This window comes from Salmo trutta, chromosome 30 (genome assembly GCF_901001165.1).
Source record: "Salmo trutta chromosome 30, fSalTru1.1, whole genome shotgun sequence".
Classification (NCBI taxonomy): domain Eukaryota; kingdom Metazoa; phylum Chordata; class Actinopteri; order Salmoniformes; family Salmonidae; genus Salmo; species Salmo trutta.
The window spans coordinates 18,272,720-18,294,046 of record NC_042986.1 but is presented as its reverse complement, the minus strand read 5'-3'; the positions used below and the strand labels follow the sequence as shown (position 1 = coordinate 18,294,046).

General features: G+C 41.7%; 1 protein-coding gene across 4 annotated transcripts; it reads left to right on the top strand.

Moving 5' to 3' along the window:
- The first annotated feature begins 1,285 nt into the window (after positions 1-1,285).
- Positions 1,286-21,248, top strand: LOC115168161 (E3 ubiquitin-protein ligase Itchy). 4 transcript variants are annotated; one of them, XM_029723166.1, is made up of 24 exons: positions 1,286-1,454; positions 6,184-6,270; positions 6,622-6,763; positions 7,921-8,045; positions 10,021-10,158; positions 10,304-10,346; positions 10,453-10,655; positions 10,845-11,046; positions 11,359-11,454; positions 11,610-11,793; positions 12,587-12,656; positions 12,776-12,860; positions 13,087-13,215; positions 13,835-13,907; positions 14,097-14,168; positions 14,247-14,335; positions 18,440-18,599; positions 18,714-18,847; positions 19,005-19,145; positions 19,216-19,336; positions 19,463-19,567; positions 19,692-19,788; positions 19,892-19,964; positions 20,055-21,248. In XM_029723166.1, exons 2-24 carry the CDS (start codon positions 6,201-6,203, stop codon positions 20,152-20,154), a joined length of 2,652 nt encoding a protein of 883 aa, XP_029579026.1. In that variant the 5' UTR covers positions 1,286-1,454; positions 6,184-6,200; the 3' UTR covers positions 20,155-21,248. The 4 variants fall into 4 exon arrangements, with proteins under 4 accessions (XP_029579026.1, XP_029579023.1, XP_029579025.1 ...); XM_029723163.1 differs by having other exon boundaries at positions 10,842-11,046; XM_029723165.1 differs by having other exon boundaries at positions 1,288-1,454; positions 6,188-6,270; positions 10,842-11,046.
- The last annotated feature ends 79 nt before the right edge of the window (positions 21,249-21,327 follow it).

Here is a 21,327-nt window from a genome sequence, read left to right as displayed (position 1 = left end):
ACCTTGTTTCAGAAGGATGTTGTATCTATACCTTATGTCATGCCCTATTGGAACGGTTTTATTGACAATATCTGTTGGGAAAAAGTTTGGATGTTCCCACACACATACCTACTTGTTAACAAAATTAAGGAAGATTACTTTAAAATTATTCATAGATATTATCCTGCCAACCACTACATGAGGAAGTTTAAGAAAAACAAACTCAAATTGTATCTTTTGTAATGACCACCCAGAAACGGTGTTGCATCTTTTTTTGGCATTGTATTCATGTAAGGAAACTGTGGCAAGACATTAGTAGATGTATAATTGAACACATTTATGAAGATTTTACACTATTGTGGAGAGATGTACTCCTTGGATGCTTTATCTGCAATAAATGTGTTTCAACTTATTTCTATGTAATTAATTTCATTCATCTTTTGGCCAAATTTCATATTCACAAATGCACATTTACAAACAAAACACCACATTCTCTTACCTTACAAAAAGAAATGTAACTATATTTTAAGACAATGAAATACTCTACTAACAAAAAAGCAGTTAGAATTATAAGTGTATGTATGTCCCTTAAGGTCCTTGTGTAATGTGAAATTGTACCCCCTAGCCCAATTGTCCTTTGTATATAATGTTTTATATACTCGTGTTCCCCCATGTACTTTCTGTATTGATTTGTTGTTAATAAAAAAAAAAAGGCGATGGGAACTCCATTGGAATCGTATAAATGCCACGTTCATATAGTAGTTGGTACTATGAAACTCGAACATTTCAGACTTTCTGATTTGTTTAACGCGGCACGTGGATAACTAATTACAAGCAGTTAGGAAGTCGGAGTCGGACATTTCCACATTTTCCAGTTCCGACTGACACTTGAATGCGACATAACGCCCATTGTGTTGCCCACGCGTTGTCATTGGGACGCGAGGTGCATTCTGGGTGATTATAGGACAAGGAGATCAGTCCTTCAAGAAGTGAATGGGAGTGAATTGGGTGCTAGTTGAAAAACCCAACATCAGTATGAATAACGTGAACAACATGTACAACATTACAAATGTTTTCCCAAATGTGAGATAATGAACTTGTTCTCTGTAATATCGTATAGCTTTGAAGTCGTGACATTACGTACTGTCGAGGAAAATAGGCAGGTTTCTCGACTCATACCCTGACTTTTAGAAGGGATTGCCTGACGATTATCGTAGCAACCGCGTGACGCTGCATGACACCGTGAACGCGATTGGTCGACAGTCTTTCCGGGTGGAGCGTTGTACGTTTCTATTCATTTCTCGCTGGTATTTACGTCCTCGAATAGATATGGTTTTGGTCACGTGAGACGATTACGAAGATGGTGGAAGTTTCTTTCTTGAAGTGAAGCCGCAAAAGAACCCAAAACAGATAGGGATATTGGGGAAAGTTGCCTGTAACGTCACGTCTTGAACTTCTTCTGCCCTTGGATTCGGGTAAGCGAAAGGACCGAGGTGGAAAGTCCTCAACCACAATATTTTGCAAACTCACTCTTCCACTGGGCTAGCCAGCCATGACACGAGCTAGCTAGCTTTTTTTTTTCTTTTTTGCGATCAGTTGCCAGATGACATTTAACACGTAAACAACAACACAGTTTCAAAATATTGAATACAAACTCTGCATCCCGGAGTTGAATGCAGCATATGTAAATAACATTTAGTTAGCTATCAGATTTTGGAGTTTCAAGGTTGTCATTTCACTAATTTTGAGACAGAGCTAGCTACTCAGCTAGCTAAGCTAACGTTAGCCTCCTTCCTTGTCAATCAAACAGGTCGTCACTAAGCCTTTTGCCAATGTCATGCGCCTGACGATAACGTCATCCTAACGATGGCAAACAAATTTCAGCCATCATTATCTGTGTTTATGCTGTCCAGCCCTAATATTGTTATTGAGTAAGATGCAGTTGGGTATCTCTTGCTGTCATCTGGTCACATTTGTGTAAATAACTGCATACTCTGTCATTTCACCAGCCTGACCTTTCCACTTTGTTTTGTGAGCTGAGGGGTGGGGCTGGGTAAATGTAGTTAATCTCTCACAAATGCACTGTTGGTTATGATGGGTAAGACAGTATAGTATTAAGTTCATAGAGCATTTCTAAGTTATATTCTTCAGATTCAGAGCCCTTCCTTTTTTAATGTTGCTCTGTAACCATTCCATGTTTTTAAAAGTGAAACTTGCCTGTGGGTATATCAGTAGATTTGTGTCAGTTCTGTGGTGTAAGTGTAATAGCATATGTTATTCACTTTTGATTAGTTTATGGAATATCTGACACTTTAACAGAAACACAGTCATTGGCTGATGGTGAATCTTTCTTCCTTGTCTCAACTGATGAGCTCCTGACTTGTTGTGAGTCATTTAGCTGGCTTGCAAAGCAGTCCATCACTGTGAGTAACACACAGATCCTTTCTCTGTAATCCACAGAATCAGTACTGATAAATTATTAACTCCGGGTACAGTCAAAGTGAAAGTTTATCCGGAGCTCTTTCTCTCATTTGCACAGGGGAGGTAGGCGGGGAAACATACATTATGCACAAGCAGTGAAGTAACCACAAACCAAGAAAGAAGACTAGGCTATGCTTCCTGGTGCTATTTTCACACGTTTAATATTCTCTTGTGGCATTTTCCAGAGAGCAAGAATGATTATACAGTGCACTCAGAAAATATTCAGACCCCTTGACTTTTTTGACATTTGGTTATGTTACATACTTATTCTAAAATTGATTCAATCGTTTTTTCCCTCATCAATATTAGAGGTCGACCGATTAATCGGAATGGCCGATTTAATTAGGGCCGATTTCAAGTTTTCATAACAATCGGTAATCAGCATTTTTGGACACTGATTATGGCCGACTACATTGCACTCCACGAGGAGACTGCGTGGCAGGCTGACTACCTGTTATGCGAGTGCAGCAAGGAGCCAAGGTAAGGTGCTAGCTAGCATTAATCTTACCTTATAAAAAACAATCAATCTTAACATAATCACTAGTTAACTACACATGGTTGATGATATTACTAGTTTATCTAGCTTGTCCTGCGTTGCATATAATCGATGCGGTGCCTGTTCATTTATCATTGAATCAAAGCCTACTTTGCCAAACGAGTGATTTTTAACAAGCCCATTCGCGAAAAAAGCACTGTCGTTGCACCAATGTGTACCTAACCATAAACACAAATGCCATTCTTAAAATCAATACACAAGTATATATTTTTAAACCTGCATATTTAGTTAGTATTGCCTGCTAACATGAATTTCTTTTAACTAGGGAAATTGTGTCACTTCTCTTGCATTCTGTGCAAGCAGAGTCAGGGTATATGCAGCAGTTTGGGCCGCCTGGCTCGTTGCGAACTGTGTGAAGACCATTTCTTCCTAACTAAGACCGTAATTAATTTGCCAGAATTTTACATAATTATGACATAACATTGAAGGTTGTGCAATGTAACAGCAATATTTAGACTTAGGGATGCCACCCGTTAGATAAAATACGGAACGGTTCTATATTTCACTGAAAGAGTAAACGTTTTGTTTTCGAAATGATAGTTTCCGGATTTGACCATATTGATTACCTACGGCTCGTATTTCTGTGTGTTATTATATTATAATTAAGTCTATGATTTGGTAGAGCATTCTGACTGAGCGGTGGTAGGCAGCAGCAGGCTCGTACGCATTTATTCAAACAGCACTTTCCTGCGTTTGCCAGCAGCTCTTCGCTGTGCTTCAAGCATTGCGCTGTTTATGACTTCAAGCCTATCAACTCCCGAGATTAGGCTGGCACAACTAAAGTACCTATTAGAACATCCAATAGTCAAAGGTATATGAAATACAAATGGTATAGAGAGAGAGAGAGAGTCCTATAATAACTACAACCTAAAACTTACCTGGGAATATTGAAGACTCATGTTAAAAGGAACCCCCGGCTTTCATATGTTCTGAGCAAGGAACTTAAACGTTAGCTTTTTTACATGGCACATATTGCACTTATACTTTCTTGTCCAACACTTTGTTTTTGCATTATTTAAACCAAATTGAACATGTTTCATTATTTATTTGAGACTAAATTGATTTTATTGATGTATTATATTAAGTTAAAATAAGTGTTCATTCAGTATTGTTGTAATTGTCATTATTACAAATATATATTTAAAAATCGGTATCAGCTTTTTTTGGCCCTCCAATAATCGGTATCGGTGTTGAAAAATCATAATCGGTCGACCTCTAATCAATATACACACAATACCCTACAATGACAAAGCAAAAACAGGTTTTTAGACATTTGAGAATTCTGTACTCGGTACTTTGTTGAAGCACCTTTGGCAGTGATTACATCCTTGAGTCTTCTTGGGTATGACACTACAAGCCTGACACACCAGTATTTGGGGAGTTTCTCCTATTCTTCTCTGCAGATCCTCTCAAGCTCTGTCAGGTTGGATGGGGAGTATCGTTGTACAGCTGTTTTCAGGTCTCTCCAGAGATGTTCGATTGGTTTCAAGTCCGGGCTCTGGCTGGGCCACTCAAGAACGTTCAGAGACTTGTCCTGAAGCCACTCCTGTGTTGTCTTGGCTGTGTGCTATTAAAGGGTTGTTGTCCTGTTGGAAGGTGAACCTTCGCCCCAGTCTGAGGTCCTGAGTGCTCTGGAGCAGGTTTTCATCAAGGATCTCTCTGTACTTTGCTCTGTTCATCTTTCCCTCGATCCTGTCTAGTCTCCCAGTCCCTGGTGCTAAAAAACATCACCACAGCATGATGCTGCCACCACTATGCTTCACCGTAGAGATGGTGCCAGGTATTCTCCAGACGTGATGCTTGGCATTCAGGTCAGGGTTCAATCTTGGTTTCATCAGACCAGAGAATCTTGTTTCTCATGGTCTGAGAGTCCTTTAGGTGACTTTTGCCAACTCCAAGTGGGCTGTCATGTACCTTTTACTGAGGAGTGGCTTCCCTCTGGCCACTCTACCATAAAGGCCTGATTTGGGGATGTGCTGCATAAGATGGTTGTCCTTCTGGAAGGTTTTCCCATTTTCACAGAGGAATTCTGGAGCTCTGTCAGTGACCATCAGGTTCTTGGTCACCTCCATGACCAAGGCCCTTCTCCCCCGATTGCTCAGTTTTGTTGGGGGGCCAGCTCTAGGAAGAGTCTTGGTGGTTAAAAACTTCCATTTAAAATTGATGGAGAACACGTTGTTCTTGGGGACCTTCAATGCTGCAGACATTTTTGGTACCTTCCCCAGATCCTCGACAATCCTCTCTCGGAGCTCTACCGACAATTCCTTCAACCTCATGGCTTGGTTTTTGCTCTGTCATGCACCGTCAACTGTTGGACCTTTTTATATAAACAGATGTGTGCCTTTCCAAATCATGTCAAATCACTTGAATTTACCACAGGTGGACTCTAATCAAGTTGTAGAAACACCTCAAAGATGATCAGTGGAAGCGGGATGCACCTGAGCTCAATTTCTAGTTTCATAGCAAAGGGTCTGAATACTTATGTAAATAAGGTGTTTCTGTTTTTTATTTTTAATACATTTGCGAACATTTAAAAAAAAAAATGTTTTCACTTTGTCATTATTGGGTATTGTGTGTAGATTGAGGGGGAAAAAACATTTTAGAATAAGGCTGTAATGTAAAAAAAAATGTGGAAAAGGGGACGTGGTCTGAATACTTTTCGAATTCTCTGTAGATGTCAATAGGTGTAAGTAAACCCAGACTGCAGAGTTATTTGTTGTTAGGAATCATAGTATCAGTCACACATCTAGTTACTGTTTTGTACATTAATTATTTATTCATCCGTTTTTATTTTTTCTTAACTCAGCTGGATAAGTTGGACACCCAGACTCTGATCTTGTAGTGAGGACTAGTCGGATAATGCCTGGTACCAGCATAATCTTTTGTGCTTTATAACAATATCATTTTATTACCATTCAAATGAGGTCAATGTGTTTTAGTCGCTGGGTGGTTAACTTATGTAATGCTGACCATGATATTTTATGTTCTTGTTCCATTACGACTGTAAAGATTAGATAGTCCTCTGTCTATAACATTGTAAAGCATTTGTCACAATGCATTGAATAAAAATATAAATTCTAGAAGTAGAAGTTATTTTGGAATTGTACGGAATGTGCTTTGGGCCATTGACTGAATGGCCATTGACATTGAATGTGTGTTTGTTGCAGGTAGCCAGCCCTATGTCATGGCCTCCGGCGTTGCTAAACCAGGCCCTGGGAATGGCTACCCCATGAAGGCACAACTGCAAATTATGGGTTTGTTCATGATCTCTGTAATTTTCATAATACGTAGTCTATTCGTGTCATATTTTGGATTTCTTCAGAATGGAAATTAAAAGGTGACATTTGGAGAATTAGGATGCACGTATAGTGTCTGATTTTATATTTCCCTTTTTTTTGTTGGTATTAAAGTCCGTTGCATAGCCATGTTTTGTATTGTAGTATAAGGTTTTAGTCCATAGTAAATTATGTTTTTAAGGGTGTGGACTGTATTTTGTCTACCCTCATAAAAACAGAATTGACCCGAAGTACTATCAAACTAACTCCTACCAGACAGTCTAACTTCTAGCTCTGCCCTAATTGACAACACTTTTTACATCCCCTCAGTGCTGTCAGCAAAACTGAAAGAAAACAGGAAGAATTGGTTTGGCCCCAGTCCATATGTTGAAGTGGCCGTTGATGGACAGTCCAAAAAGACCGAGAAATGCAACAACACCCACAGTCCCAAATGGAAGCAGCCGCTCACAGTGTAAGTTGTCGTTGTGTTCTTGGTGACAGTCAGTGTTGAGAACAAGGAACTTCCTCTTAATTTGAGTACAAATTCTTTACGCAAGTGTACAGGGTTTACTGAGGATCCACTCATGATATACAGGTAACTGCCAATATAAAGGAAACACCAACATAGTGTCTAAATAGGATGTTGGGCACCACGAGCCAGAACAGCTTCAATGCACCTTGACATAAATTCTACAAGTGTCTGGAACTCTATTGGAGGAATGCCACACCATTCTTCCACGAGAAATTCCATCATTTGGTGTTTTGTTGGTGGTGGTGGAAAACGGTGTCTCAGGCGCCGCTCCAGAATCTCCCGTAAGTGTTCAATTGGGTTGAGATCTGGTGACTGAGACGGCCATAGCATATGGTTTACATTATTTTCATTCTCATCAAACCATTCAGTGACCACTCGTGCCCTGTGGATGTCACCTCTTGGGGACGTAGCAATGGTTGCCAAAATAATGGCCTGTCCAGCATTTTTATACATGACCCTAAGCATGATGGGACGTTCATTGCTTAATTAACTCAGGAACCACACCTGTGTGGAAGCACCTGCTTTCAATATACTTTGTGTTCCTCATTTACTAAAGTGTTTCCATTATTTTGGCAGTTACCTGTAGTAGTGCCAAGTGCTAACACATCCACACAATCAATCCCTTCATTATATAGCTCTGGACTCTTACTCTACTGGCCCTTCTTAATTTAGAGTGGGCCACTCTCCTGTTTCAGTATGTCTTGGTGTGGTGTGTTCAGAGCAGTCATACTATGGTGTAGTAAGCTGATGGGCTTCCCCAACTGTATTTTCCTGTAAGCATTCAGGATTTAACTAGCAGCTGTTATAGTAGGCATGGACACTTGCTTCTAGTCTCCCTGATAACACTGAAACATTTCTTCAAATGAAATAATCATAATAGTAATATATTCAGCCTTTATAGCGCTATTCATTACATAAAGAATTTCAAAGTGCTTTAAGGCAACAAAAAATACAATAAATTTAGAAAAATAACATCATTAGATGTTCATCATAGACGATCATCTTAGACGCTTTCATATATTGCCTCACCTACAATATCTTCTATATTTACAGTGAATTAACTCATAGTCATTGTCTGTCTTTCATCTTGTCAATAGAATTGTCACTCCTTTTAGCAAGCTAATCTTCCGAGTATGGAGTCACCAGACCTTGAAGTCGGACATATTGTTAGGCATGGCAACTCTGGAGGTCAGCGAAACACTCAAAGCCAACGACATGAAAAGTGAGTTCCTTCCTTGTATCATGTTATGCAAACCTTGCTTGGCTATGTGATGAAGGCCTGTACTGTGTCTGTGTGCTAGTTATCTCTCCCACACAGCACAGGCATCACTTTCCCCTCATAAAGAGTAAATTCAGCCCACTGCCAATTTTCAAATCAAATGTTATTGGTCACATACACATGGTTAGCAGATGTTAATGCGAGTGTAGCAAAATGCTTGTGCTTCTAGTTCTGACAGTGCAGTAATATCTAACAAGTAATCTAACAATTCCCGACAACTACCTAATACACACACATCTAAAGGGGTGAATGAGAATATGTACATATAACTATATGGATGAGCGATGGCCGAGCAACATAGGCAAGGTGCAATAGATGGTATAAAATACAGTATATACATGTGATCTGAGTAATGTAAGATATGTAAGCATTAAGTGCCATTATTTAAAGTGGCTTTGTTTAAAGTGATTAGTGATCCATTTATTAAAGTGGCCATTGATTGGTCTCAATGTAGGCAGCAGCCTCTGAGTTAGTGATTGCTGTTTAGCAGTCTGATGGTCTTGAGATAGAAGCTGTTTTTCAGTATCTTGGTCCCAGCTTTGATGCACCTGTACTGACCTGGCCTTCTGGATGTGGGTGGACCATTTCAGTTTGTCTGTGATGTGTATGCCGAGGAACTTAAAACTTTCCACCTTCTCCAATGCTATCCCTTCGATGTGGATAGGGGGGTGCTCCCTCTGCTGTTTACTGAAGTCCACGATCATCTCCTTTGTTTTGTTGACGTTGAGTGTGAGGTTATTTTCCTGACACCACACTCCGAGGGCCCTCACCTCCTCCCTATAGGCCGTCTCGTCGTTGTTGGTAATCAAGCCCACTACTGTTGTCGTCTGCAAACTTGATGATTGAGTTGGAGGCGTGCATGGCCACGCAGTCGTGGGTGAACAGGAAGTACACGAGAGAGCTGAGCACGCACCCTTGTGGGACCCCAGTGTTGAGGGTCAGCGAAGTGGAGATGTTGTTTCCTACATTCACCACCTGGGGGTGGCCCGTCAAAGTCCAAGACCCAATTGCACAGGGTGGGGTTGAGACCCAGGGCCTCCAGCTTGATGAGCTTGGAGGGTACTATGGTGTTGAATGCTGAGCTGTAGTCAATGAACAGCATTCTTTAGATATTCCTTTTGTCCAGATGGGATAGGGCAGTGTGGCGGCGATTGCGTCGTCTGTGGACATATTGCGGCGGTAAGCAAACTGGAGTGGGTCTAGGGTGGCAGGTAAGGTAGAGATGATATGGTCTTTGACTAGTCTCTCGAAAGCACTTCATGATGACAGAAGTGAATGCTGTGGGGTGATGGTCATTTAGTTCAGTTTCCTTTGCTCTCTTGGTTACAGGAACAATGGTGAACATCTTGAAGCAAGTGGGGACAACAGACTGGGATAGGGAGCGATTGAATATGTCCGTAAACACACCAGCCAGCTGGTCTGCACATACTCTGAGGACGTGGCTAGGGATGCCGTCTGGGTCAGCAGCCTTGCGAGGGTTAACACGTTTAAATGTTTTACTCACGTCGGCTAAGGGGGGGGGGGGGGGCAAGTCCTTCTTAGCGAGCTGCTAAATAATAACTTTGGTTTGAAGTAGGATAATTACTCTGTTTCTTATGGCTGTATATTTGCTAACAGAACTCCTCTATTTTGATTGGTTGGTCTTCTTGCCTTTTACGGGGATTCTCTCTCCATTACTGTTTCCATCCACTAGTTTGTTGAAGGTGATGACAGAGAGAAACATTGGTCATAGTCTTTGTGGTGTACTATCCATGCAGTACTGTCCCTCATGTCCCAAACTCGTTTGAGTCCTGGTGTAAAGTGGCAGATAAGGATGATTCAAAGGGCTGATAACTGCTTTTGACAGGCGAGGAGCTGAGTGGAATGAGGGCTTTTGTTACATAACCAATGCTTTTGTTCCATGTTTTTTCCCCCCCAGTCTCTGAGGTGGTGCAGACGCTGCAGCTGAGTGCAGACAGGGACCAGACTGATGTCGTGGGGGACCTGTCTGTCTGTCTGGATGGCATGCAAGTGGACCCAGAGATGTTTGCCTCTGCTGCCGAGGCTAACACCCAAAGTGAGTCTGCTCTGTGCGATGTTATCCACAGTGTTATCTGTATTGATTTGTAGGGAGAGTTATGGTTTTCCCAACCTGCCCAGAAAATAAGCTCCAGCTTCCCCTCAGTACATTCAGTTCCCAACTCTGTGTTTCTGGATCTCAGGTACATCGAATGGGGAATCGCAACAGAACGGGGATGATGTGAAGTAAGCATATTATTCATGGTTACTGTGGTAATGATACTCTTGCTTATATTTGTATATGGACACTGTCTTGTCAGTGCTCTAAAGTTAATAGTTGATATTGTGGCAGGCGGAGTAGAGACAGCTCTCCTTCAGTGGATGGTTTGGAGCACAGAGCTTCCCCAAATGGTTGTGCGGTCGCAGTGAATGGCACAGGGTCTTGCAAAGGGTCTCCCGCTCTGTCAGCAGGGGGCTCCAGGGGTAATCCTCTACGCCCTCCCAGGCCCTCCCGACCCCCTCCACCCACCCCGCGCAGACCAACCTCCTCTCCAGGTGAGGCGGTCAAACTCATAACCCATCTTAAGACCAACAGCAATGCTCCTGGGGATTTATTGGTATAATATTTAGCTTTACAAGTCCACAATTAAAGTGTTTGTCAGATAATGGTGGAAAATGACGCTAGGTGGTTTTGTTTTCTCATACTCACTCAATTTTCTTTTCTCATTCACTGGTTCACAGCAGCATCCTCTAATGGATCCATTCCAACTGAAGAAAGCAATGGCCCCAGCTCAGAGACCCCAGTCAGTACACCTGCAGTACCAGACCCCAACGCCCCACCCCCTACACACGACCAGAGCCAAGCAATAGCAGCCAGCCAAGCAGACAGTGTAACCCCAGGCCCCCTCAGAGCCCCCGCTGTCGCCGCAGGCCCATTGCCACCTGGGTAAGGGTCAAACCGTCCATGGTGATCTGGCAGGCAGAAACGCACTGTTAATCAGTTTGTGGTATCAATACAACTCCACCCTCAGGATCATCTTACTGTTATGCTTTGTTAAACTCAAGAGATTAGAATGTGGCTTTGGCTGTTGTCATGACTGCAATGATCTGTTGTTATTGCTCCAGGGTTACATAGTCTCATCATTTTTATAATTTAACTCTACCCTACCTGCCTTGACTTGAATTTTTTTAATTTTGTAGTTGGCTGACTGATGTTGTAAATGTTTTAATTTTCTTTGAATCACATGTTCCTGTGAAGATGGGAGCAGAGGGTGGATCAGAACGGAAGGCTGTATTTCGTAGATCATGTGGAAAAGAGAACGGCATGGGAGCGGCCTGAGCCTCTACCTTCTGGGTAACTCCCCCCTTACATATCCTGTGTCTTTTTCCAATCCACGTATTTACACCAGTTCACAAGACAAGCAGAGAATAGTGTGTCTGTTACTAGAGGATACTAAATGCCAAAGCTCTTTATATAGTCTCCCCTGTTCCTCTTTGCCCTGTATGTAGGTGGGAGCGGCGAGTGGACCCCATGGGCAGGGTCTACTTTGTAGACCACATCACCAGAACTACCACATGGCAACGGCCCACTATGGAGACGGTGCGGAACTATGAACAGTGGCAGCACCAACGCAACCAGCTACAGGGTGCCATGCAGCAGTTCAACCAGCGCTTCATATTTGGAGTGAATGGGGTAAGTGGGAACTCTGACTGATCAAACCAAGTGCTCAGCTCCTACAATAACAGTACTGAACCGGTGTGAAACACTCAACAGGTGATGAGTTTAATGGGATACTTTGAGATTTTGGCAATGAGGCCCTTTAATTCCCCAGAGTCAGATGAACTCGTGGATACAATTTTTATGTCCAGTGTGTCCAGTATGAAGGAAGTAAGAGAGTTTCGCAAGCCAATGCTGACTAGCATTATTGCAATGACGAAGTCTATGGGTATCCATAGACTTCCAGTCATTGTGCTAACTACCTCAGTCAGCTGCTATTTGCACTGTGTGAAATGATAATGCCTTCAAATGGATTGGGTAATTACAGGAAGTCTATTTGGAACAAAGGAACTAGAGGGACAGTTTACCTCACCCCTCGCTTTATTTAGCTAGCTGGCAAGCCATACAGAGCTGTTGTAGGAAAATTATATTATAACTCTGAAATGTAATTAATTGGGCCTTAGTGTAGTGCCCACACAATCTTTTATAGTATTTGGATGTCAGCCTTATCAGCTTCTCTAAGATGGTCCATGCAGTTAACCTAGCAGTTAGTTTGGCCAGTAACCGGAAAGGTTCACTGCACTTATCTGGTGTATGTGACAATATAAGCATCTTTATTTGATTTGTTTTGCTTCTCTTAACTCTGTTTTACATATTGGGCTGTAAACAGTTTGTCTTTTTTCAGTTGGGGATATTTAACCACTCTTTATCAGTTGATTTTTAACTTTGTTTGGTAATTATTATCTTTATCTTCTCTTGTGCACTGAAGCTCCAGGACCAGGTTCCAGCCACTGAGAATAAGCAGTTTGATCCCCTGGGCCCGCTTCCACATGGATGGGGTAAGATCTCACTCACTACCTCACATCTCACATGAAAAGGTCACAGATGAATCTGTTTTTTAGACTTTTGAATGAATTGATGATTTTACTGTTCTGTTTCATCCCATTTACATTCTCAGAGAAAAGAACTGACAGCAACGGGAGAGTGTACTTTGTTCAACACACCACACGGACTACACAGTGGGAGGACCCTCGCACTCAGGGGTGAGAAGTTAATCTGTACTACTCTTAGTACAGATGTATCCTAACAGCTACTTTTAACATCAGTGGGTGCTAGCCTGTAACATCTAGAACAGGGTAAGATTAGCGCGGCCCCTGGATCTAGTACTCTCCACATGCCCATACACTGGAATTGTGTAAATTCAGACATTGTGCAGATCTGTATCCTACTGTATGTCCCTGTATTATGTTGACACTCCCTCTCACTCAGGCTGCTGAATGAGAAGCCTCTTCCAGAGGGCTGGGAGATGAGGTTTACAGTCGACGGCATCCCATACTTTGTGGACCACAACAGGAGAGCCACTACGTACATCGACCCTCGCACTGGAAAATCCTCACTGTACGTCCCAACTTTACAGTCACTTATCAAAGCATTGGACTACCTCTCTGACTAAGCATCATTTTAGACTAAAACCAGGCTCTATGTAGCAAGCACGGGTCTGTTTCATAGGCACTAGTTTGACTCCAGTGATGGAACTGTTGCTAATAATAACGCTTTCTTTCTGTACCCAAAATGTCAAATTAGGATGACTAATATGGGCTGAACAGATAATGTACTGTACTGTTCTGTGTATCTTTCAGTATTCTAATGAGCCACACCTGAGTGATGATATTGGTGTACTGTCAACATGACTGCTCTCTGTTTAACAGTGACTATGCTCTGGCTGTGCTCTATTCCCCAACTAACAGGAATTACCTGTTTGGTGCCTTTCACAGGAATGCTGTTTCTGACGTCTCACCTGTAGCCTGCTTTGGCTTAAACATTTAGCATGATCAGTTTAGTCTGCACAGAGTAGTGAAAACAACATTTTCTGACTATCTGGGGTCTATGGTTTGACATTCTTGTGTAGTTCTAATACACTATAGTAAAAGCCATGTAATCTGACAAAGTTGATTCAGTATTTGGTCCATGATGCGTGACTGAATGTGCCTTTTCCTTCCCTCTCTCTCTCCAACAGTGAAAATGGGCCCCAGATAACTTACGTTCGAGACTTTAAAGCCAAAGTCCAGTATTTCAGATTCTGGTGCCAGGTAGGTCTCATGCCTTCTGAGTTTGAGTGGTTAAACAGTGACATTGTTTATATGGTCAACAGAACAACATGAATTCCAACGCACAGTAACATAATTAAATGAAAATGATGACCCGCTATTTTTGTTGTTGGGGGGGGGGGGGATCACATGCTTCAAAATCACTTATGATTTCCTCTTCTTCTTGTCCAGCAATTGTCAATGCCTCAGCACATCAAGATCACTGTCACCCGCAAAACCCTGTTTGAGGACTCGTTCCAACAAGTGAGTAAACATCTTCCCAAATGAGCATGTTGACACTGACCTATGTTGTCTATATATTAATTTCACTTTCCATTGTAGATAATGAGCTTCAATGCACAGGACCTCCGCAGGAGACTATGGATCATATTCCCTGGGGAAGAAGGTCTTGATTATGGAGGGGTGGCAAGGTAATGTTGTACTCTTTTCAAGTGCTCCCATGCAGTTATTGCACCCCAATAAATAATAAGTCATTCAGTGGCGTTCCGTGTCGTTTAAGATTAGGTTAGGACTTTTTTTCTTTTTTTATGAGCATGGCCTTATTTCTATTACAGCATATTGGATGACTGTCTCATTCATATTCCATTCACCCAGTTCAATGTAACAGTGATAGGCTTAGGCTACTACATGATACTAGATTTTCCCTATACCCATCATGAGGTTGCTATAACCTACGAATTCAAGTTTACAATGACAGTGCACAGGTAGAGAGACAAACTGGAGTAATCATGGTGACGGTGATTGCCAAGCAAATAACTGCTGGTCTCATGGTAATTGACCGTTACTTAACAAACATATTTAGCATCTTCTGGCTTCCACACACTGATGCAGACTACAGACTATCCACATTTTAAAAGTCAAATGAATCCATGTTATATAGCCTACTACACAATCACAATAAATCCATTATTTATTTTGGAAGGGTCTAAAGAAACATGATATGAAGAAAATGTAGTCTCTTTCAGAGGAACAGAAAAGCATACTCTTGAGTTGTCCTTATGTTAGGCCCTGACCTGGCTATGCCATATGGCTGTGGGTTTCACTAGTTCATTTAGCAGACAAGATTTTCTTAGAATTCTGTGGCATTATTTTATAGTTTGAAGAATACAATTGAACATAGAGGAATAAAATACAAAGGATATTTTCTCCAAACGATTTGAGGGAGTGTACACATGCGGCTATTCTGTGTTGAGCGGTTAACAAAGAAACGAGTCCTCCTATATGCTTAATTTAGAGTTACTTAATAATGCCTCGAGTTTCACGGCGGCATCTGCTTTGTGTGGCCGTAGTGTCCCCTAAAAAAATCCATGCCTTTTGTGGCTGTTGTGCCCTTGGGCTGAATATTCTAATTCCTTTCTCCCGGCTGCGTGCGCCGAAGCACCTCTCACTCATATGGCTCTCTCAGATACTGTCGCTCAATTCTTATTAGCCAATGCCGTCACGTGGTCGGGTCTTTCTCACAGGCTACAAGTGAAGATGGACACATCGGGGAGGCAACTGTGTACGTCCTTATCCAATTCCGAGGCGCATATTGAAGTTATTGGAAGACCTGTCCACACTGTTCAACAAGATGAGTAGGCCTAACGAACAGCAGAAGCACTAGCCTATGTCAGTCTACTGTCCCCTATAGCACAAAAGTTGATCTATTCTGTGTGAGAAATAAATATTCCAAACATAGTCTGGGACAGTTGTGGGATGCGATAGTTCCGAAATTAATACAACCATTAGCATCCCAAAAACTTTTTCAAGCAATGAGGCAGACACAATCGATCAGAATGTTTAGCTTAAAATGTCGATAAACTATTAGGTTATTTCTTCACATTATAAGCACAGCAATGCGCACATGGCAGTAGACTATAGGTGTGACTGTTCTAAAATACAATCAGTTAGCGGGAAAACACCATTCTCAAAAGTGACCGCAAATGCAATTATGCATGTAATGCTTTTAATATAAAAGTGCATTTTTATGGGGGAAATTATCTTCTCTAATCTTGAAACTCACAAACTGTGTGTGTATGCCAGTTAGGCTCTACACCCATTGTAAAGCGAATTAATGTGCTTCATTTTAAGAAGTTATTTGGCCACTTGTTGTGATACAAACCTTATCAAAACATATAAGCCAATGGGCTAGGCTACATGACGTGTGCGACTATGATTTTGAAAAGGTTTGCGCTGTTTCTTTCCTTACTGCAAAACAAGCTGGGCATCATTCACAAGTGATAATATAATTCACAAGTGATAGGCTAATATTGTCACCCATCAGACTATTCTTGTTTAGTCTTGTCTTTACATATATTATTTAGTATATGTGTGAAATTTGTTTTAATTTAGAATGGATCATTATCATGCATCTGTCTCGAAACGGGCAGGGTTCATTTTCATGCCTGCCAGGTGGGCTATACTCCTGTTGTAAAGAGAAGCAATGTGCTTAATATTAGGAAAGTTGAGAAATAAATATAGTAGGTCTAGACTATAGAGAGCTGATGGGATCTTCCTCTTTTTAAGAGGCCATCACAATTCTCACGCAAATGCATAGCCTAAGATGTTGCGTAACATGAGCTCATAGGCTCTCATGTGTTTGATTATATTGTTTGATTATATTTTTTGAAACATTTTCATTGATGTCAGATTGATTAGAGAGACAATAGAGTGCTGAGTACCAGGCAGTTAGCAAGTTTGGTTGGATACTAATGACCATCAGAGCTTGGAGAAGCCTAATTAACGTGACTTATAAGTCACATGGAATATGACTGCCGTCATGACTCGTGACCGCTGGTGTGGCGGTAATACGGTCACCGTAACAGCCCTAGTCCATCCACTTTTTGTTCCATTTGCTTCTTTAAGAAATGTTTCGAAACAGAATTGGCAGAATGAATACACCCCTGATCACCCGCACCCACAGTTCCCTTTCATAGCAGCCATTAAAACATTTTCCCTTCGCTTGTGGACTTCAGTGCACAACACAATAGCTGTCTGTGACCAGGCAAAAAAATAAACTCTCCAAGCCAAACCTTCATACAATAACCATTGCACACAACCTACATCGATGTCACCGTATTTGCTGTCAACATAGTTCTAGTAGCTAATGTGTTAGTAAACCCACAATCCAAGTGTACAATCACGCAGTAGTGTACATACAGCAAGCAGTTTTGCAGTTACACCGGCGGGCCCCAGTGGCAGTACATTTACAGTATAAAACCGAAAGCTTACCTTGAATTGGAAGTGTTGGATAGCCGTAGCCAGCTAGCTAACATGAATATCATTCCTTTCTGTTTGTCAGGTTGTTGAGTAGGCAAAATTAGCTGCATTAGCTAGCGTAAGTGAAAGTGCAACTAAAAATATAACACTACAAAATCTCTCTGCTGTTCTTAACTTTAAGAAATTAATTTGTTCAAAACTGTTCCACTATTTTTTTTTTTTTCACGTTATGCACTTCAGTGCTAGCTAGCTGTAGCTTATGCTTTCAGTACTAGATTCTCTGATCCTTTGATTAGATGGACATGTCAGTTCATGCTGCAAGAGCTCTGATAGGTTGGGGGATGTCCTCCGGAAGTCGTCATAATTACTGTATAAGTCTATAGACGGGGGTGAGAACCATGAGCCTCTTAGGTTTTGTATTGAGGTCAATGTACCCAGGGGTAGCACTGGCTAAACCATGGTGCTACCCTACTTCTGTTGAGGCTATTGTAGACCATTGCAAAACTGTGTTTTAATCAGTTATGTGGTGACGTGAATATATTTAGTATATTTTTTTTTATCTAAAAAATAACTTTTTAAAGCTGCAATATGTAACTTGTTGGGCAACCTGACAAAATTCACAGAAGTGTTAGTTATAGATCTGTAATTCTCATTGAAAACATGTCTAAGAAGCAGTAGATCTGTTCTATGTGCTATTTCTATGCTTTCGGTTTTGTCCACCAGCTTCAAACAGCTGAAAATACATTTTTTTGTTATGGAAAAGATATTTCACAGCTGTTTAATTATTCTCTACACCAGGGGTACTCAACTCTTACCCTACGAGGTCCGGAGCTGCTGTATTTCTGTTCTATGTGATCATTAATTGCACACACCTGGTATCCCAGGTCTAAATTAGTCCCTGATTAGAGGGGAACAATGAAAAAACGCAGTGGAAATGGCTTCGTGGTCCAGAGTTGAGTTTGAAAGCTCTACACTATACTTGTTTTGTCACACAAACTGAAATTAAGTCAACTTTTTGTTAGAATTTTAGCAACCAGAAAATGGCGGAGCGATTTCTGCATAGTGCATCTTTGTTTCACTTTTTTAATGAAATGGTCCTCTGAGGAGACGCCACCGAAGTGGTGAAGGAACCTTCTGTGCCCCCTGGTCTAAGGTTCAGCTACTTGAATTACCTTTTAAAACATCATAGATAAGTGTTTGTCTTCAAGTTGATATTTGACCCTGTTATGAAGTGTGGCGTTAACTAGATCCTTGCAGAGAGGTTTTGTATTATGATGAGTGTTATGAAATACATATATATATTTCTCTCTTTGTAGGGAGTGGTTCTTCCTGCTGTCTCACGAGGTGCTGAACCCCATGTATTGCCTGTTTGAGTATGCTGGGAAGGACAACTACTGCTTACAGATCAACCCTGCCTCCAACATCAACCCTGATCACCTCAAGTACTTCAAATTCATCGGACGCTTCATCGCCATGGTGATTATTTTTAGTCACTGTTTTTCAACTGCAATGTGACATTTGCGAATGCGAAGATCTGCTGATGCAGTTCTGTATTTTTAAATGTTATAACCTCCTGATCTCTTTTCGCAGGCTCTTTTCCATGGGAAGTTCATTGACACAGGCTTTTCGCTACCGTTCTACAAGCGCATGCTGAACAAGCCATGGGCACTGAAAGATCTAGAGTCCATTGACCCAGAATTCTACAATTCTCTCATCTGGATTAAGTGAGTCTTCTGAGGAAGCTGTACTAAAAATAAATATTGTTTGTTGTTTTGGTGGCTGTAATGAACACTTCACTTCATGGCCCCATTTTTCTTGATAACATGAGTTTTCCATTTTGGGTCACTGATACGTGTCTTTGTCATCTGTTGTGCACTTCAGGGAGAACGACATTGAGGAGTGTGGCCTGGAGATGTACTTCTCTGTGGACAAAGAGATTCTGGGTGAAATCACCACTCATGAGCTCAAGCCGGACGGAGGAGAGGTCCTGGTCACTGAGGAGAACAAGGAGGAGTATATCAGGTCTGTCTCAGCATATTGCCCCCCCTCCCCTCCTGGTGTGTGGTGCCTTGATGGTCTGTTTCTCTCCCAGGCTTGTAGCAGAGTGGAGGTTGTCCAGAGGTGTGGAGGAGCAGACCCAGGCCTTCTTTGAGGGCTTCAACGAGGTCCTCCCACAGCAGTACCTGCAGTACTTTGATGCCAAAGAACTTGAGGTATGAGTCTTAGTTTGGCCTACTTATTTACACCAGGTTCACCATATTCACTCTGGTAAAGATGACAGCTGTTGTTCCAACTCACATGTACCAGTGAGCCAATTGTTACTTGTCAACTTCCTGCAGGTCATGCTGTGTGGGATGCAGGAGATCGACCTGGCAGACTGGCAGAGGAACACCATCTACAGACACTATGCACGCAGCAGCAAGCAGGTCCTCTGGTTCTGGCAGGTCAGTGTTACACATCTCTCCTCACCAGAGCTACAGTCAGGTGCCACATCTCCTCAGTATCATTACATTCATGCAACAAAGAACACCTATGAACATACTGTACCCTCTTGGACTTGCCTTCCAGCTCATCAAAGAGATGGACAATGAGAAGCGGATGAGGCTCCTCCAGTTCGTTACAGGCACCTGCCGCCTTCCTGTCGGAGGCTTTGCTGACCTATTGGGTAAGGAATTTAACCTGTAAGGGTAAAAGTTCATGAAATATAACATTTTGCCATTTTTACCTCTAAGTAGATGGGTTAGTGACTTACATATTTGTTTTTGTAGGGAGCAATGGCCCTCAGAAGTTCTGCATCGAGAAGGTGGGAAAAGAGAACTGGCTACCCAGAAGTCACACCTGGTGAGTACTGTATGGATGAGTCAAGGTTAAAACAGAGTAAAGGCTTCCCTCGACAGATATCTAACCTGCCTCTATTTTCCCCTTCTCTAGCTTCAATCGATTGGATCTGCCTCCTTACAAAAGCTATGAGCAGCTGAAGGAGAAATTGATGTTTGCGATTGAAGAGACTGAGGGCTTTGGGCAGGAGTGATCCAGCAACGGATCAATAGACAGAGGAGTGTGGTCTTCATTTGTCAGGGAGCCTCTTGAAGACCAGCGTGTTTTTGTGTGTGCTTGCCAGTGTTTCCCCTATATGCATTTAGCAGTGGCGCACCGACGCTACCTCCTGCATTTAAAAAAAATAATAAAAATGTATGTGGCTGTATAGGTGTATGCCCCAGGAAGACTCCATTCACCACCACCCCGCCCCCCTGCAAACTCTGCCACCTCTGCTGAAACAAATCCTAGGGGAAACACTGTGTGCTGTTGAAGGGAGAACTTGCTCTGAAATACTGGAAGAATATTTGAGGGTATCGATCCACAACAGTAGGCTGCTCCCTTCTCTCAGAATGTCCCCCACATCATGCATGAACGCTGGAAACCCACCCTCAATAACATTATATATGGGACAGGGATATCAAAGCATCGGTCCCATCTTTTGATTGACTCGCCACTATTTCTGACAATCCTAACGCTGACTTTAAGGAAAATGAAGACCTCTGTTCAGGCAATGGCCAGATCCAGAGGTTGCACTGCACATGCTTCAAAATAGAACAGTCCCTCTGTTCAAAGCTCCTTAGCATTTATCTGTGAATCAATAAAATATTGCAAGGGACAATATTGGCCCCTATATTTATGGTACAAGAGTACATGGATCTACTATGGCCCTAGTTTTATAGGGCATTGTGACATGATCAAATTATTTTATTTTTAAGTATTCTGGGGAATGAGTGTGAAATGTTTGTCTTCGGTGATATGAGATTTAACCACATTGGAGACTAGATATACATGTAGCTTTTAATAGTCTGGGAGATTTTTAGCATACGAATTTATCGATTTTTTTATATTAATGGGAGATGTTTTTCTGGCTGTGGCAAAAGCATGGGAATACATCTTTTTTTCCCTGGAAGATTATGAATGGAAATCCCAGGGAAGTAAATGTGTAAATAAAAAGCCAGCTCCTTTTTATTTTTGTCTCCAGATGTATCCTTATGCAACGTAACTGCTATCCCTGTATATGAAACCATGTTGTAAATTGTTAATAACAAATGAATTTCCTTTTATAAAAAGGGGTTTATGGTGAAATGCTGTTTTGATTTATGTACATTTAAGTTTAAGACTGATTTCTGCTCAAATGACATGGGTTTCCTTTGGATGTGTCAAA

Bases quoted from the DNA above. Each gene is read 5' to 3' on its own strand.
- LOC115168161 (XM_029723163.1), top strand. From the start codon at position 6,201: ATGGCCTCCGGCGTTGCTAAACCAGGCCCTGGGAATGGCTACCCCATG. The intron at 11,455-11,609 runs GTAACTCCCCCC...CCCTGTATGTAG, and splicing joins CCTGAGCCTCTACCTTCTGG to GTGGGAGCGGCGAGTGGACC. The intron at 14,169-14,246 runs GTGAGTAAACAT...TTTCCATTGTAG, and splicing joins TTGAGGACTCGTTCCAACAA to ATAATGAGCTTCAATGCACA.